Source organism: Lynx canadensis, chromosome D2 (assembly GCF_007474595.2).
Source record: "Lynx canadensis isolate LIC74 chromosome D2, mLynCan4.pri.v2, whole genome shotgun sequence".
In the NCBI taxonomy this organism is placed as follows: domain Eukaryota; kingdom Metazoa; phylum Chordata; class Mammalia; order Carnivora; family Felidae; genus Lynx; species Lynx canadensis.
This window is the reverse complement of record NC_044313.2, coordinates 78,147,156-78,166,437: the sequence shown is the minus strand read 5'-3', so window position 1 is coordinate 78,166,437 and position 19,282 is coordinate 78,147,156. Positions and strand designations below refer to the sequence as shown.

The window sequence follows — 19,282 nt, the reverse complement described above, 5'->3', positions numbered from 1 at the left end:
ATATCTTGAGAGAGAGAATATCTTAATCAGGTTCCACACTTAGGGTGGATCTTGACCCAGAGCTGACTCTCACAATCATAAGATCATGACCTGAGCTGAAATCAAGAGTCCGATGCTTCACCACCTAGGCACCCCTGTAGTTTGTTTCTTTTAATGTTGGATTTTCCTGCTATCTGGACACAGTATATCCTAAATACTGTATTTCATTGGTAGATATTCAGGTAATTCCATTTTTCATTGATATAAATACTGCTGTGAATATCCTTGTCATTCTCTATGGTAAATGCAGATGTATCTCCAGACCCTGGAGCATTGCTTCTCAGAGTGAGGACCTTTGCCCAGAAATGGCAGCGTCACCTCGAAACTTGTTTGACATGCAGATTGTGATCCACCATCCCAAACCTACTGGAAGAGAACTTTTGGAGGCCAGGCCCAGTAATCTGTGTTTTTAACAAGATGTCCGTATGATGGTGTTAAGTTTAAGAATCATTGCTCCAATGTCCAGTGATTAATATTTTTGAGTTATAGGATATGAAGATTTCTAATTTTTCTAGGTAAATTGTTATTTATTAGAAAACTACTTTTCCTCCTTTCTCTCCAGATGTAAAAATTATTTTTACATTAAAGGGTGAAAAACTTCATTGTTTAATTTCCATGGGTCTGATTATTTAGTTTGTGCAACTTTCATAAATTTATGGCTTTTTAGGTTGTTTTATTCTACTGAGTTTTGTAAGAATTCCTGTGTATTTTATTTATTTGTTTTTTAAAGTTTAATGGGCATTGAGGAGGGCACGTGTTGGGATGAGCACTGAGTGTTGTATGGAAACCAATTTGACAATAAATTATATTTAATATATATATATAAAATTATTTATTTATTTTGACAGAGACATAAACAGCGTAAGTCGGGGAGGGGCAGAGAGGGAGACATAGAATCTGAAGCAGGTTCCAGGCTCCGAGTTATCAGCACAGAGCCCGACTCAGGACTCAAACCCACAAACCGTGAAATACTACCTTAGCTGAAGTTGGACACTCAACCAAGTGAGCCACCCAGGTGCCCCAACAGGCAGATTTCTAATGCATTAAAAGCTTAAAATTCTACCTCAGTGGAGATTTAACATGCCAGTGTGATTTTCCAGGTACTTTTCAAAAATTGTTAAATTTCCCCCACATCCTGGAGTCTTCACAATTAGATGGTAATTTCAAACAATACTACTTTCGGAAATCTCTTTTATTTAGAAATCCTGCACCTCTTTCTTTTGATCAGAAATTACATAGCTTTTCTTCAGCTTATAAAACAAATTCTACTTAAAATAAGTTTTATTTTTAATTTTTTTTTTTTCAACGTTTATTTATTTTTGGGACAGAGAGAGACAGAGCATGAACGGGGGAGGGGCAGAAAGAGAGGGAGACACAGAATCGGAAACAGGCTCCAGGCTCTGAGCCATCAGCCCAGAGCCCGACGCGGGGCTCGAACTCACGGACCGCGAGATCGTGACCTGGCTGAAGTCGGACGCTTAACCGACTGCGCCACCCAGGCGCCCCAAGTTTTATTTTTAAAATAACAAATAGATTGCCAGCTTGCAGAGACCTGGGGGAGCAGGTTCCATTCTCAGTTCTCTTCAAATGCTGCTGTCACTGTCGGTGCCCCGATGTCCCTCTCCCCGAAGCTACCAGTTGTTCCGTCTCCACATTTAATGTATGTATAAGCCATTCCATTGCTTCTCGGCCACTCTTAGCATTTGCAGATGTTGTACTTACTGTCAGTCCTTCAAGGTAACTGCTGAGACAGACTCCTTTCACAATGATTATGGCTTCTTGAGTCAAAAGAGTTTTTTCTGGGTCCTGAGAATGTGGTTTGTATAGAAGTCTGTCATCCACTGAAACCATATTTGTAAATGAAATACTAGCAGACCTAAGTTCCATTGTTTTGTCTATGGGAACAACTACAGAATGTTTTTGCACATATGTTTTAGTTCTTGCTGCGCCAATAAGAGATTTCACAGTGGAAGGCAATCCTCGCTCTGTTCCGAGAAGTCTTTGGCTGTGAAACTTTCCAAAGGGATCTGTATGTTCTGTCCATTACATCAACTCCAACCAAGCTTGAGGTCATAGGTTTCAGGTATTTCTGCACTGTGACTGTGGAAACAGTTTCCCATGGGTGATTAGAAATGCGCTCTGAAGTCCGTATCTTCATGGTGCTGTCAGCCTGCATGATGACCCTGGCGTTCTGTAGGAGACAGACATCAGGTCACTTTCTTCCCATACGATTTGTCTAAGAACTCTTTTTGAAAACTTGAGTTTCCCCACTGTTTTGCAGTGTGATGTATGTCATAGTGCATACATCTCTGGGTCCTTTCGTGCTCTATTCATTTCCACTGCTTAGTTTGGCCCTTCTTAGGCCAGTACCACATTTGATAAAAAATATTTCAAGTGAGTAGTGTACATCCTTCCACACTTTTCTCGTCTTCAGCAGGATCCTGGCTTCAGTTGGCCCTTTGTGTTCCTGTACAAATATTGTTAGCATTCACAAATAACCTGCTGGAACTTTATTTGCAGTTGAATTGAATCTATAAGTCAATGTGGGGAAAATTGCTTATTTTCTGATATTGAATATTCTGCCTGTGAACATGATGTATTTTCTACATTTATGTAAGTCTTTAGTAATTTTAAAAGTTTCTTTGTGGAATTCTTGCACACCTATTGTTAGAGTTATTTCTATGTGTTTAGCATTTTTATTAATATATATGCTTTTTTTTTTTTGAGAGAGAGAGAAAGAGAGGGTGAGAAAGAGAGGGGAGAGGGGCAGAGGGAGAGGGAGAGAGAGAATTTTAAGCAGAGTCCACACTCAGGGCAGAGCCTGACAGGCCTGGATTCCATGACCCTGGGATCATGACCTGAGCCTAAAGCAAGAGTTGGATGCTCAACCAAGTGAGCCATTCAGGATCCCCTAATATACCTGTATATATATTTTTAATTTTTATTTTTTAAATTATTTTTTAATTAATTTATTGTTTAATTTACATCCTAGTTAGCATATAGTGCAACAATGATTTCAGGAGTAGATTCCTTAATGTCCCTTACCCATTTAGCCCATCCCCCCTCCCACAATCCTCCAGCAACCCTCTGTTTGTTCTCTATATTTAAGAGTCTCTTTTTTGTCCCCCTCCCTGTTTTTATGTTATTTTTGCTTCCCTTCCTTTGTGTTCATCTGTTTAGTATCTTAAATTCCTCATATGAGTGAAGTCATATGATACTTGTCTTTCTCTGACTGACAGATTTTGCTTAGCATGATACCCTCCAGTTCCATCCATGTAGTTGCAAATGGCAGGATTTTATTCTTTTTGATTGCTGAGTAATACTCCAGTGTGTGTGTGTGTGTGTGTGTGTGTGTGTGTATGTACGTGTATATATGTATGTGTATACACATACATACACATATATATACAGATACACACACACACACACACACACACACATACACATACATTCATTTTGCATCTTCTTTATCCATTCATTCATCCATGGACATTTGGACCCTTTCGATACTTTGGCTATTGTCAGTAGTGCTGCTATAAACATTGGGGTGGATGTGCCCCTTTGAAACAGCATATCTGTATCCCTTGGGTAAATACCTAGTAGTGGAATTGCTGGGTCTTAGGGTGGTTCTATTTTAAATTTTTTGAGGAACCTCCATACTGTTTTCCAGAGTGGCTGCACCAGTTTGCATTCCCACCAGCATTGCAAAAGAGATCCTGTTTCTCCGCATCCTCGCCAACATCTGTTGTTGCCTGAGTTGTTAATGTTAGCCATTCTGACAGGTGTGAGGCGGTATCTCATTGTGGTTTTGATTTGTATTTCCTTGATGATGAGTGATGTTGAGCATTTTCTCATGTGTCTGTTAGCCATCTGGATATCTTATTTGGAAAAGTGTCTACTCATGTCTTGCCCATGTCTTCACTGGATTATTTGTTGGGTGTTGAGTTTGATAAGTTCTTTGTAGATGTTAGATACTAACCCTTTATCTGATATGTCATGTGCAAATATCTTTCCCATTCCATTGGTTGCCTGTTAGTTTTGCTGATTGTTTCCTTCGCTATGCAGAAGCTTTTTATTTTGATGAGGTCCCAATAGTTCAGTTTTGCTTTTGTTTCCCTTGGCTCCAGTGACGTGTTGAGTAAGAAGTTGCTGCGGCTGAGGTCAAAGAGGTTTTTGCCTGCTTCCTCCTCTAGGATTTTGATGGTTTCCTGTCTTACATTTAGGTCTTTCATCCATTCTGAGTTTATTTTTGTGTATTATACATATATTTTCAATTGTACTTTTTAATTGCTTGTTGCTGACATGTTATTTTTTATATATTGACCTTAAATCCAACAATTTGTCTACACTAATTTACTATACCTAATAATTTATCTCAACCTTATTTGCATTTTTAATATATACACATGTGTGATCTGGTATTAGTGACACTGCTGTTTACTTTTTCCAATTCATAAAACCTTTTTTTCTTTATTGCCCTCTTAGGTCCTCCAATATATGATACTCAATAGAAGCAAAGAGTAGGTTTCCTTGTCTTTATTCTATTCTCAAAGGGGAAGTTTTCCTCTCAATATGTGATTTTTGCTGCACTTTTTTTGCATTTCTTACCACATCAAGGATGTCCAATTCTATTCCTAGTTACCTAAAGTTTTTATTTTCTTCATGAGTGCCTTTTAAACTTTATTAAATGCTTTTGGACATCTATTGAAATCATATTATTTGTCTCCTTCATTTTCTTAGTTGGTGAATTACATTAATTTTTAAATGTAAAACTACCTGGAGATTTCTGAAATAAATCTAACTGGGTCATGCTAATATTTTGTTTCGGGTTTTTGTTTCTATGTCTATGAGAGAGATTGACCACTAAGTTTTTGGCCAGGGGGAGATATGTTCTTCTTAGGTGTTAGTATTTAGCATCAAAGTATGTTAGATTCATAACATGAATTCTTGAATGTTTTCTCTTGCTTTCTCTACAAGATTTTGTTTTATTGCTACTTCTTTCTTAGATATACATCCATATGTGGCACCATCTGTGCATGGAGTTTGTTTGTTTCTCCTTCCTTCCTTCCTTCCGTCCTTCCTTTCTTCCACACCCAATCAGGGGCTCATTTTATACTCTGTTTGTATGATGTTGGCCTTTTCTTTTAGGAGATTCTACATGTAAGTAACACCATATGGTGTTTGTTTTCTCTCTTGACTTACCATAATGCTCTCAAGGTCTGTCCATATTGTCACAAATGGTAGGATTTCCTTTTTCCTTTGTTTTTATGGTTGAATAGTAAGTATTCCATTGTGTGTGTTTACACACCACATTTTCTTTATCCCATCCATTCCTCTGTTGATGGACACTTACACTGTGTCATGCCTCAGCTATTGTAACCAATGCTGCAGTGAACAGGGGATTAAGGTGTGTTTTGCAGTTTTGATTCCATTTCTTTTGGATTTGTGCCTAAAAGTGGGATTTCTGGATCATCTGGTAGTTCCATTTTTAATTTTATGAGGGACCGCCATAGTTTTCTCCAAGGTAGCTGCGCCAATTTACATTCCCACCAACAGTGAAGGGTTCCCATTTTACGCCACATTCTTGCCATTTATTATCTCTTGTCTTTTTGATGGTAGCCATGCTGAGAGGTGTGAAAGTGATATTTCATTGTGGTTTTGGTTTGCATTTCCTTGATGATTCATGATATTGAGCACCTTTGCATATACATATTGGCGTTTGTAGGTCTTTGGGAAAATGTCGGTTCAGGTCCTTTGCTCATTTTAATTGGATTATTTGCTGGTTTGCTTTTTGAGTTGTATGAGTTGTTTGTACATTTTGGATATTAACGTCTTATCAGATACATGATTTGTGAATATCTTTTCCCAATCTGTAGGTTCTTTTCAGTTTATGGACTGTTTGCTGGGCAGGGCTCTTAAGTTTGATGAAGTCTTGTTTGAGCTTTTGTTGCCTTCCTTTTGGTATCTTATCCAAAAAAACATGATCCTAGAGAACAATGTTGAGCTTCTCCCCTATGTTTTCTTCTAGGAATTGTATGGTATCAGTTCTTATGTTTAAGTCTGATTCATTTCAAGTTAATTTGTATGAGTGGTATAAGATAGGGGTATAGTTTCATTCTTTTGCGTGTTGGTATCCCGTTTTCCCGTCACCATTTACCGAAGAGACTATCCTTTCCCCATTGTGTGTTTTTGGCACTGTGTCAAAAATCAGTCGACCATATATGCGTGGGTTTATTGGGGGGTTTCTCTTCTGTTCCATTTGACTGCAACTGTTTTTATCACTGAAGTAAGTCTCTTTTTCGCCGCAGTTTGTATTCCCTGTAATGTACCTTAATTAGGCCTTCATTCACTTCGTTCGTTAACCATTTATGAATAGTTAGTATGTGTCTTAATGTGTGCCAGCTGGTGAGGATTCTAAGAATGAAACATCGCTCTTTATAAGGAGAAACTCTTACAACTGTGTAGGGCATTAAAAGAACTCACGTGATTTTGACGTTACTGTAAGTCCTACGGTGCGGATCCTGTTTTGTTTTCCTCATGATTTTTCATTTCTGGTTAAAAATGAAAAGACAAGATTTTCAAGCCTAAAATAACATAATTGTTTTTTGTATTGGGTGACGTAACCCATTTGTATTTGTTCTTGTTAGGCTTTAGTCCCTCCATCTGACAATGTATTTCTTCCCTATGCTTTTTCTTGGTTGTGTGGGGCACCCCGACTGAGTGGGAGCCGGCAGGCGCCAGTGAAGAATTCACTCAAGACAGAACAGAAGAAATAGAAGTTTACTGGATATCCTGCAAGGGAGCAGCTGGCAGGATGGCAAAGGGGAGACCGTCTGCTACTAGGCGGTGGTGAGGGGCTGTAGTTCTAGAGTAGCTGTAACTTTTCCCCCTTTTTTGGTAATCTTAGGCACTGTGCCTGCCGTGGGCAGCCCATTGGTCAGTGAGGGCCTGTGGCTTAATGAGCCTGTTCACGTCAGCTTGGTGGTCGTGGTCGTGGTCGCTGTGGGTCCTTTTGCCTTGCTCAAGCTTTGATGCTCAAGCCTGTTGTATACACAGGTGGTCTCTAGAGGTTGTTCTTTTGTATTTTATTGGATTATTTTGTTTTGTTTTTTCAACACTGCATCAGTCAGCTTGTGTCGTAACAAAGGATTCCTAAATTTATTTTTTGTTTGTGTCTGTGATCTTAGGGGCTAAGGCGTGGCTCTGTTCCCTGTGCTGTGCATTGTGGGGTCAAGGATGAAGGATGATGTCTCTGAAAACTTCTCCCTGAAGTGACACATTTCCCTTGTACTACTTTTCATTGGACAAAGCAAGTCACGTGGCCCAGGTTCATGTCAGGGGCAGGATTTGTAATGTACCCTTATGGGCAGGCAGGGGGCCAGGAGTTAAAGTTTACTCCTTCTAGAGTGGTTCAGTATTTAAGTTTTATTCTAATATTAATTATCATTTAAGTTTAAATTGTGGTTATAGTTTGTAATTTTCTTTCAACATATAAAAGGACTTTTATTATTAATGCAATTCGACCTTTACCTTCAGTCATCTTCTGCTATCCCATATTTTGTGGAAGCCCTCTGAAGTATTTTGTTTTCCTTAATGAAGAATATTTGTAATACTGTTTTTCAAACAGTTTGATGGGGCACCTGGGTGGCTCAGTCACTTTAGCATCCTTCTCTTGATTTCGGTCCAGGTCATGATCTCACAGTTCCTGGGATGGAGTCGTGCTTGGGGCTCCACACTCACAGCATGGAGCCTGCTTGGGATCCTCTCTGTCCCTTTCTCTCTGCTCCTCCCCTGCTCATGCTCTCTCTTTCTCCCTCTCAAAATAAATAAAGAAACCTAAAATAATTTCTTGAAGCAGTTTCATTAAAGGACAGAGCTGGTATGTCAGGAATGATTTGGAATTGAATATATCTCTTGATTGGTGAATTCTAATTATGTGCCTGGATAATACTATGTTAAGTAAGTTTTCTGGATTAGCTAGTGCAATCCTACACCACCTTTATGCTGTAGGTACTGAAATTACAGAAGCGTATAAAGATTTACATTCGGGATCTATATAGAATAGTTCATTTGCAGAAAATGCAGTTTGAGAAGTGGACAAATTGGAGATCTCTTGACTCCTAGTCGACCGGAAGATGCCTCTTCTGCCAATTTGAAGCTTGAAATGTGGGAACCGGAACTCACATTACAAGTGATACTGGAAGTGTTCTCAGTGGTTCCTGAGGTGCCTACTGGTTTTGAAAATGACTCAGGAAGATCTTTGTGTGCTGCTGATTTTATCATCTTGCTCCACCTCACTTCTTCATAGACTTGTCATGTCTCAGTGTATTCTCCCACTTCAGATACTTAAGGAACCTCAGCCTTTATACTCACGATATGTAGCTTCATCAACAGGTAGAAACACGTTATTTACATATATTTTTTTAACTTTTTTATGTTTATTTTTGAGAGAGAGAGAGAGAGAGAGGGAAGGACAAAGACAGAACATGAGTTGGGGAGGAGCAGGGAGAGAGGGAGATACAGAATCCCAAGCAGGTTTCATGCTGTCCATACAGAAAACGATGTGGGGTTCAAACCCGTGAACAGGCAGAACATGACCTGACCCGAACTCAGAGGTTTAACCACCTTAGCCACCCAGACACCTTTGGCTTTTTCCTTTTAAACTGGAGAATAAAAATTTGTAACAAAATGTATTGATAGTATATTCATGTAATTCGTAAATATCAACTTTGGTAGTACTCAAAAATATTTTTTGTTTTTAAAGTTTTTTTTAACGTTTATTCGTTTATGAGAGACAGAGAGAGACAGATCATGAGCAGGGAAGGGGCAGGGAGAGAGGGAGACACAGAATCCGAAGCGGGCTACAGGTTCCGAGCTGTCAGCACAGAGCTCGTTGCGGGGCTCGAACTCACGAACCGCGAGATCATAACCTGAGTAGAAGTCAGACACTCAACCGACTGAGCCACCTGGGCGCCCCTGTACTCCAAAATATTCTTTTTTTTTTTTTTTTTTTTTTTTTTTAATTTTTTTTTTTTCAACGTTTCCAAAATATTCTTTAAGGTGGAAAGTGATCACACATTTTGAAGACTTGGTCTAGTTTACTTTGTGATCCATTGCATGAATTCCTTTATGGCCCTTTCTGTCATCACAGTTCCAGGGTGGATTCTTATCTTTTCCTCCGCTATTTGCCCTCTTCTCATTTCACGAATGTGGTAGAGGAGCCCCGCCTTTCCTTGCACCTGGGACCATGACCCTGTGTTCATGAGAGCACGGGGTTCCTGTTCTCCTACAGCCGTTGTTCAGTGAGGCCCCACTCAGAGCTAATTTTGCTGCTTGTTTTAGTCTGTATTGTGCGTACTTCACCTTAGCGATTGTAACTTGTTACTGCATGTTTTCTTATCAGAATATGTGCTCCTTGAATACAAGAACAGTTTTATTAATCTTAGCATTTCTAAGAATTGGAACAGTTCCGGATACATTGTGGGATTTGGTGATTTTTACATTAATAATACCCTGAAGCAATGGCATAGTGTTTGTTAGATTTCTCGTCTCCCCTCAAAGCCTAAAGCCAAACACACCTTCTGCAGACTATTTTGGTAATCATGAGAAGGATTGGTTCCCATACAGCTTTTTCCATGTCACCCACTTCTGAACATTTCAGATTGAACAGAAATTCCAGGGGTCAGTATCATTTAAGGATGTGACCGTGGGCTTCACCCAGGAGGAGTGGCAGTGCTTGGACTCAAGTCAGAGGTCCCTGTACAGGGACGTGATGCTGGAGAACTACAGCCACCTTGTCTCAGTGGGTAAGGACTGTTTTTATATAATTCCAAGTAGCATGTTTTGATTGTGTTAATTATGAGGCGTATAGGCTTGGTGCCGCGTTGAATGATATTTAAGATCGGAATTCAGGAGTCATTGCCGATTGACCACTTTTGGGCGCCAGGAAGGTAGTTGTGTTTACCTCTCCAGTGAAGTGTTCCGTGGCTTCTTCACTGAGCAGCTGCAGCGGCTTCCTCCTCTTCCAGAGGCCCTGAAGTCTAGGCCACCTGGTCTGAATCCTGAATGATTTCACGTTGACAGGGTCCTGTGCTACCAAACCAGAGGTGATCTTCAGGCTGGAGCAAGGAGAGGAGCCATGGATATTGGAGGAAGAATTCCCAAGCCAGAGCCTCCCAGGTGAGTTGATACATAATGGCACCGATGAACATCAGGACATTTATTATCTTCCCATGAATAACCCAGGGCTGGACAACTTTGGAATGTGTTTTTAAGGTACCTGTTTAGAAGTCATAATCCAGTGAGTGACTGAGAATACTGGTTATTGAACCAAACCTCCAGATTCTGCTCTCACGAAAAATGTTCTCCTGTTTGATTCACGTTTTGAATATTCACCATTCTTACATTGGTCAGCAGACCAATCTTTGCCTTCCTCCCCTTTGCCATCGTTTTCCTGCATGAGTCTGTGTTTCTCAAAGCAGTGTCAGCCTCCGACCTTACCTGCGTTGTTGCACTGCATTCCTGCTGTTCCCAGGCATTGTTTCATACACTGATTTTCCGACCTAAATAATTTTTGAGTGCTTGCTGTTGTCTAAATACCATAGTAGTGAGAGGCGCGTGGGTGGCTCAGTCAGTTGAGCGTCTGACTTCAGCTCAGGTCATGATCTTGCTGTCCATGAGTCGAGCCCTGCATCGGGCTCTGTGCTGACAGCTCAGAGCCTGGAGCTTGCTTCAGATTCTGTGTCTCCCTGTCTCTTGGCTCTCCCCCACTCGTGCTCTGTCTCTCTCTCTCAAAAATTAATAAATGTTAAAAAATTTTTTTTGATTAAAAACAATTAATAAATGCCATAGCAGTGAAAGAATAATGTGCCAGTGACTTTATACAAGTAGCACTAGTGGCCAAGAGATACACGCAGAGGTGGTCAACATCACTAACGTGAGGGACATGCGCATCCGAGCCACATCACACCATTTAGAATGGCTAGCACCAAGAAGACAAGAGAGAACAAGTGTTGGCGAGGATGAGGAGAAAAGGGAACTCTTGTACACTGTCGGTGGTGGTGATGTAAATTGGTTCACCTACTGTGGAAGAGGGTGTGGAGATTCCTCAAGCAGTTAAATATAGAACTGTCCTAGGATCCCGCAGTTGTACTTGGGAACATACCCGAAGAAAATGAAAAGAGGATATCGAAGAGAATATACACATTCATGTGTATCACGGCCTTATTCACAATAGCCAGATCTGGACACAACCTGCGTGCTCGTCAGTTCATGAATGGCTAAAGAAAGAAAAGAGAGTAGTATCATTCAGTCATGAGAAATGACATCTTGCCACTTTAAGAGAAAGACAGTTACCGTGTGGTGTCACTTATATCTGGAATCTGGAAAAGGGAAACTCATGATAACAGAGGGTACTGTGGTGGTTCCCAGGGGATGGGGAGTGGGAAAGGAGGGATGGTACAAGATCAGAAGAGATAAGTAAGCCGTAGAGATGGCGGATACCATATCAAGTATGCAGATAGTATCGTATTGTGATAATCACACTTGCCAAGACACCAGAACTGAATCGTTCCAATCACTAAAAAGGCATGGGAATTGTGTAACATAATAAAGGTGCTGATTATTGGTACAGTAGCAGTCATAATACAGTTTATAATTGTCTGAAACTAACATGTACACCTTGAATTTATACACTTATATGTCTCATACATTTAAAAAGTAGCACTGGAAAGAGATACTTCTGCGTATTAACGCTGTGTAGTGGTAAAAAATGACCTAGGAAATTAGGGCAGAGTTAAATTGTGCTGTTTTAAGAAGAGTAGTCAGGGGAGACCTAAAGTAGGAGATCAGCCACCATTAGAGCAGGATTTGAGTGAAATGTTTGTGTGAGTTGGGTGGTTTCTGCCTCTTCTCAGCAAGGGGAATAGCACCCACTAAGCCAATGAGCAGGAATGTGTTTGGTGTTTTTTGGGAAATAGCGGGGAAAAAAAAAAAAGTCACAGTGGCCAGAGGGGAGTGAGTGATTGATGAGTGTGGGACAGGAAATGACGTCAGGCAGTTGTGGTCCACAAGGTAAATATCATAAGTCTTATTAAAGTTTTTAATGTTATCCTTTTTAGTATATTTTGGTTAACAAGCAATGCGTGGTTTATGTTTATAAGATCTTTCTCGCCCGTGGAGAAGATATTGGGAAGAGCATAAGCACTACAGATGTCGCTAGAGGACGCTTGTCGTTTTCCTTAAGGGTGATTATGGTCAGTCCCGATTGGAAGGTATGGAGGTAACGAGAGGAGGGTGGATTCTCTCTGTGTCGGGAAGAAGAGTAACAGAAAGGGAAGAGAGGGTGGGACTTGAAGGATTTTAAAGAATAATGGTTGAAAGCTTCCCAAGTTCGGCAGAAGACCTAATAGTATTCATTGAAGAATCTGCGTGAACTCCAAGTAAGATAAATGCAAAGGGATCCACGCCAATGGCATGTCATGATTACATTTCTAAAAACAAGAGAATGTTTCAAAGTAGCCGGAGAGAAACATCTCCTTTTCTTTGGAAATGATAGTGGATGTTTCAGCCAAAAGCATGGAAGCTAGAGGGAAACGATGCCCTTATTTGATACTGAAAGAAAAGAACTTTCAGACAAAAGCGGTATCTTATGAACATATATTCATGAAAGGAGAGCTGAAGATACCATAAAAAGGAAAACTAAGAGAAAGTGTTGTAAGCAAACAAAGGTTTTAAAAATGGCTAGAGGAAGTTCTCTGAATCGAAAGGAAATAACACTAGAAAGGTGGAACTTTAGAAAAGAAAGAAAATGGAAGTGGCAAAAATAAGGGTAAAAGTAATGGAGTTTCCTTCTCATGAGTTTCTATAATCATATTTGATTCAGGCAAAATTTAGAAATATCTTATGATTTGATGCTCTATGTGTGGAGAAAATGATATAATTACATTTAAAAGATAGAATAAAGGGCTTTAAATGGAATTAAAGTGTTACATTTCTCTTGAAGTGATAAGATGTTGATCTGAGAAGACTGTGATAGATTATATATGTGCCTTTTACCTAGAAATGGACTCAAATACCTAGAACAACCACTAAAAAGTTATATGAAGTGGTACATTCAGAAAAAGCATAAACAGAAAAAAACGAAATACTCTAAATTAATGAAAATGGAATGTTTAAAATAATGTTCAGGCAACCAGTAAGAAATTAGTTAGGAAGAGATGAATGAGAAACTGAGAAAACAACCGAAAAATAAAATGGCAGACTGAAACCTTGACATTAGCAGTGTTCACCATCAATGTAAATGAACTAAATACACCCATAGGCGTATAAATTGGTAGACTGCATGAAACAGAAAACATGATGCAGAAATATGTTATCTACAAAAAATTCACTTCAGAGAGAACATAGTGAGGTTGATAGGGAATAGAAAAAGATGGGGGCGCCTGGGTGGCTGGGTTAAGCATCTGAGTTGGCTCAGGTCATGATCTCACAGTTCGTGAGTTTGATCCCCACGTCAGGCTCTGTGGTGACAGTTGAGATCCTGGAACCTGCTTCAGATACTGTGTCTCCCTCTCTCTCTTCCCCTACCCTGCTCATGCTCTGTTTCTCTCTCTCAAAAATCAACAATAAAATTTTATGAAAAAGATGTACTATGCAAATATTAATGAAAACAAAAGCAAGATTGACTCCATGAATATCAGATAAAGTAGTCTCGACAGCAAAGAAAATTATTAGAGGAAAACAGGCAGTGATCCAAAATGTGACCGCACCAAACAACAGAACCTCCTAGGACACAAATCAAAACTGACTGAACTGAACGGATAAATAAACAAATCTTCAATTATATTTGGGGAATTCAGCACCTTACTGTTAGTAATTGGTAGAACTTGTAGACAACAGATATGAATTAATAGCAGATGTGGAAGAGCTGCAGAGCACATCCCTGAACAGGATTGAACGAAAATGTAGAATACTACCTAAAAGACTGGGGTACCTGAGTGGCTCAGTTGGTTAGGAATACTACCTAAAAGAGCAGGATATGTGTTCTCCTCCAGTGCTCGTGGAGCATTCAGTAAGGTAAAACATATACTGGGCCATGAAGAAAGCTTAGGAAATTTTGCAGAACTGAAATCATGCTATGTTGTCCGTACATAAAGAAATCAAACTGTGGGGACACCTGTGTGGCTGAGTTGGTTGGGGTCTGACTTCGGCTCAGGTCATGATCTCACGGATTGTGAGTTCAAGCCCCATGCTGGGCTCTGTGCTTACAGCTCAGAGCCTAGATCTTGCTTCAGATTCTGTGTTTCCCTCTCTCTCTGCCCCTCCCCGACTTGTGTTTTGTCTCTCTCTCAAAAATAAATAAAAACATTACCCCCCTCCCAAAAAAAAAAAAAAAACCCCACAAAACAAAAAACAAAAAAGAAAAAATCAGTAACAGGGAGTCAACAAACCTTACGAATTAAACAAGACCCATGTAAGTAAAGCATGAATCAAAGAAGTCTCAAAGGAAATTTTAAAAATACTTAGAACTAAATGAAGAAGTATACCAATTTGTGTGTGAAGCAGCTTAAAGTGCTGTTATGGAAGTTTATAGTAATAAATGCTAACATTGGATAAGATGAAAGGTCTCGAATCCATAATGAACTTTCTACCTGAAGAAAGTGGAAAAGAACAGAGTAAATCCACAGCAAGTAGGAGAAAGAAAATGAAAAAAGCAGAAATCAATGAAGTTTATAATAGGAAAACAGAGAAACCTAATGATACAAAGCCAGTGCTTAGAAAAAAAATAAAATTGATAAACCTAGCAGTCTTCACACACACGCACACACACCCCAAACCACCAATGAGTGGCGCTATCACTTCTGCATTCATTAACAGGGTGATACTTTAAATGTTATGCTTTTAATTTGACAGTCAAGAAGAGATGGATCAATTCTTTAGAAATCCTAAACTACCAAACTCAAGATGACATGGACAATTTGGATGGTCCATAGATTGTCATAAAGGTGACGTAGATAATTTGAATTAAAGAAATTTAATGTAAAAAAATAGATTAAAAAGATCTACAGATGTTTTTACCATCTATCAAACATGTAACCATTTAAGGAGGAATTAACACTGATTTTACACAATCTCTTGTAGAAAAATAGAAGGAAAAAGTTCTTTTTTTTTTCAATATATGAAGTTTATTGTCAAATTGCCTTCCATACAACACTCAGTGCTCATCCCAAAAGATGCCCTCTTCACTACCCATCACCCACCCTCCCCTCCCTCCCACCCCCCATCAACCCACAGTTTGTTCTCAGTTTTTTTTTTTTTAATTTTTTTTTTTAACGTTTATTTATTTTTGGGACAGAGAGAGACAGAGCATGAACGGGGGAGGGGCAGAGAGAGAGGGAGACACAGAATCGGAAACAGGCTCCAGGCTCCGAGCCATCAGCCCAGAGCCTGACGCGGGGCTCGAACTCACGGACCGCGAGATCGTGACCTGGCTGAAGTCGGACGCTTAACCGACTGCGCCACCCAGGCGCCCCTGTTCTCAGTTTTTAAGAGTCTCTTCTGCTTTGGCTCTCTCCCACTCTAACCTCCTTTTTTTTTTTTTTTTTTCCTAGAAGGAAACAGTTTTAATGGAGTTTTTTCTTATCCCGATACCAAAACCATGTAACGATAGCCCAGGAAACAATCTATAGATCGATATGTCCCATAAATTTACTAGCACAATTCCTTAACAAAGTATTAGCAAATAGAAACTAGCCATATATAAAAAGAATCCTACACTGTGACCGAGTGGGATATATTCCCAGTATGCAAAAGTGGTTCAACATTCCAGAACCAATCAGCGTAATCTACCATAGGCTGACAAAGATGCTGTTATACATAAAATTGCTTTATTAATTTCCTTTCAGATTGTTGATTGCAGTTGCATAGAAGCCTCACCTGATTTGGGGGTGGTTATATTGTGGCTTACAGCTTTTCTGAATTTATTTATTACCTCGAGTGGCCTTTTTGTAAATTCCTAGGGATGATTTGTAGTTAGAGGGAACTTTTCCACTCTTTCTTTAAGGCCAAAGAATTGTTTCCTTAATCGCAAAAGCAGATAGTCGCTCTTGGAAGAAAAACTACAAATAATTCTTAGGAATATAGATGCAGAACTCCAAATAAAGTCCAACGGTGTAGGAAAAGAATTATATGCCATGACGAATTAGGATTTATTCCAAGCCTGCAAGCTCATTCAACATTCAAAAATCAATTAACATAATCCATCCCATCAGTAAACTGCAGAAAGAAAAATTGTATGATCCTATCAATTGATGCAGAAGAAGCATTTAACAGAATCCATGTATGATTAAAATTCAGCAAGCTAGGAATAGAGAATTTCCTCAAGTTGATGAAAAACATCTACCAAAAAATCTGTTAACATCACATATAATAAAGAGAAACTGGGTGCTTTCTCTCTAAGATCAGGAGCAAGTCAGGGCCATCCGGTTTCACCACTCTTATTTAGACATCTTAGTAGAAATCCTAGGTAATGCAACAAAACAAGGATATGAAAGGTGACAAGGGAAGAAATAAAACTCTTCTTTTTGCAGAGATTCAATTGTCTAAGAATCCTAATGCGGCACGCTCCTACAACATAGAAGTCATTTATAGGAAGGTTGCTGGATATAAGCTTAATATTCAACAGGCATTTGCCTTATTAATATTTTAGTTGTAGTTGTCTTTTTATTGGTGAGTTGTAAGCATTCTTTCCATATTCTGTATATCAGTCCCTAATTAGGTATATTGTTTACAAATATTTTCTCCCGTTTTGGTGTTGTCATTTTACTATCTTGGCTGTGCGCTCTGCAGCAAAAGAGTTTTTTGTTTCATGAAATACAGGTTATCTGTTCTATCTTTTGTCACTATTGGTTTTGGTGTTGTATCTAAAAGGGTTGTGTCTATCCCAAGGACAAAAACATTCATTCTTATATTTTCTTTAAGTAAATAGTTGTTACATTTAGGTCTGTTACCCATTTTTGTGTGTGGTGTGAGAAAGGGGTTTAATATTTTTACATGTAGATATCCAATTGGTTCAGCATCAGTTGTTGAAAAGGATTTGTGTGTGTGTGTGTGTGTGTGTGTGTGTCCGTGTGTCTGTGTGTCCGTGTGTCCGCGTGTGTGTACCCATTTTACCTACCCGCAAACCCACACCTCTGGAACCAGCAGTATGTTCCCTGTATCTATGAGATCCCTGTTTCCGGTTTTCATTTTTCAAATTCCATATATAAGTGAGATCATACAGTATTTGTCTTCCTTTTTCTGACTTGTTTCACTTTGCATAATGCCCTCAGGATCTATCCATGGTGTCCCCACATGGCAAGATTTCATTATTTTTTATGGTTCAATAATATTCCACATGTATATAATGTTTGTAAAATGTATAGTAAATATACACATATATACATATGTAAAACATGTGTAATGTAGTATATGTAATTTATGTAATTTAATATACAACTATTTACATGTTTATTCTTCATTTATTTATATAATGCTGCAGTGAACAAACGTGTGTATATCTTTTCAGGTTAGTGTTTTCATATTTTTCAGATAAGTACCCAGAAGTGGAATTGCTGGATCATATGATAGTTGTATTTTTAATGTTTTGAGAAACTAACTACCATGTTGTGTTGTATGGTGGCTTCACAATTTACCTTCCCACGAACAGTACCCAAGGGTTTCCTTTTCTTCACATCCTTGTAAACAGTGGTTATGTCTTTTCTTTTTGATAATAATCATTCTAATAGGCATGAAGTGACCTCTCATTGTGGTTTTGGTTTGCGCTTCCCTGATGATGTAGAGTACCTTTTTCAAGTACCTGTTGGCCGTCTGTATGTCTTCTTTGGAAAAATGTCTATTCATATCCTCTGCCCATTTTAAGTCAAATTTGATTTTTCTTATTGAGCAATATTAGTTCTGTTTTGGACATTAACCCCTTATCAGATAAATGGTTGCAAATAATTTCTCCCATTCAGTGGATTGTCTTTTGATTGTATTGATGGTCTCTTTTGGGGTTCAGAAGCTTTTTAGTCTGATGCGGTTCCATGTGTTCATTTTTGCCCTTGTTGCCTTTGCATTTAGGGTCAAATCCAAAAACTTATTGCCAAGATTGATGTGTAGCCTATTGCCTGTTTTCTTCGAGGACTTCCATAGTTTCAGGTTTTGTGTTCCAGTGTTCAGTCCATTTTGAGTTAGAGTTTGTGTATGGTGCAAGATAGCAGTTTAATTTCACTCTTTTGCATGTGGCTGTCCATGTTTCCTAACACCATTTATTGAAATGGTGACTGTCCTTTCCCTATTGTGTATTTTTGACTTCTTTGTCATAGATTAGTTGACTTAGATGTGGGTTTATTGTGAACTCCCTATTCTGTTGCATGGATCTTGTGTCTGAATTTATGCCAATACTATATTGCTTTGATAACAATACCTTTGTAGTATAGTTTGAAATCAGTGAGCATGCTACCTTTTGCTTTGTTGTTCCTTCTCAAGGTTGCTTTGGCTATTCAAGAATTTTTTGTGGGGGTGCCTGGGTGGCTCGGTCCATTAAGTGTCTGACTTCTGATTTTCGCCCAGGTCATGATCTCATGGTCCGTCAGATCGAGCCCTGCATAGGGCTCTGCACAGACAGTGTGGAGCCTGCCTGGGATTCTCTATCTGCCCCTTCCCTGCTCACATTCATGTGTCCTCTTTCTCTCAAAATAAATAAACATTTTGGGGGCAGGGGGAACCTCTTGTGGTTCTACACGCAAATTTTAGTATTATTTCTTCTAGTGTGACAATTGCTTTTGCCCTTTTCTTAGGGATTGTATTAAGTCTGTAGGTTGTTTTTGGTTGTAAGGACATTTTAATGCTAATCTTCCAATCCAAGAGCATAGTAGATCTTTCCAGTTGTTTGTGTTGTCTTCCATTTCTTTCATTGGAGTTTTATAGTTTTTAGAATACTGATCTTTTATATTCATGGTTAAGTTTATTCCTAGGTATTTATTCTTTTGGTGCAATTGGAAACGTATTCTTAATTTTCATTAAGAATGTTTTCTTAATTTTACCTCTGTTGTTTTGTTATTAGTGTATAGAAATGCAACAGATTCTTGTATATTGATCTTTTTTCATTCTGCGATTTTACCTAACTCATACATCAGTTCTAATAGTTTGTTGGTGGACTCTTCAGGGTTTTCTATATATAGTATGACTTCTACACATAGTG

The 19,282-nt window shown here is 39.0% G+C and overlaps 2 protein-coding genes across 2 annotated transcripts in view; one reads left to right on the top strand and one right to left on the bottom strand.

Annotated features, from left to right (window-relative positions):
* The window catches only part of LOC115527629 (zinc finger protein 33B-like), an 81,249-nt gene that overhangs the window by 43,173 nt on the left and 18,794 nt on the right, over positions 1–19,282 (top strand). The window contains 1 exon segment of the mRNA XM_032595235.1: positions 10,123–10,218. Coding sequence (XP_032451126.1) covers positions 10,123–10,218 — 96 coding nt within the window.
* On the bottom strand, positions 1,636–2,197 carry LOC115527674 (PRELI domain containing protein 3B-like). The gene is given in 2 exon segments (XM_032595294.1): positions 1,636–2,073; positions 2,075–2,197. Coding segments are annotated over 2 exon segments (561 nt in total).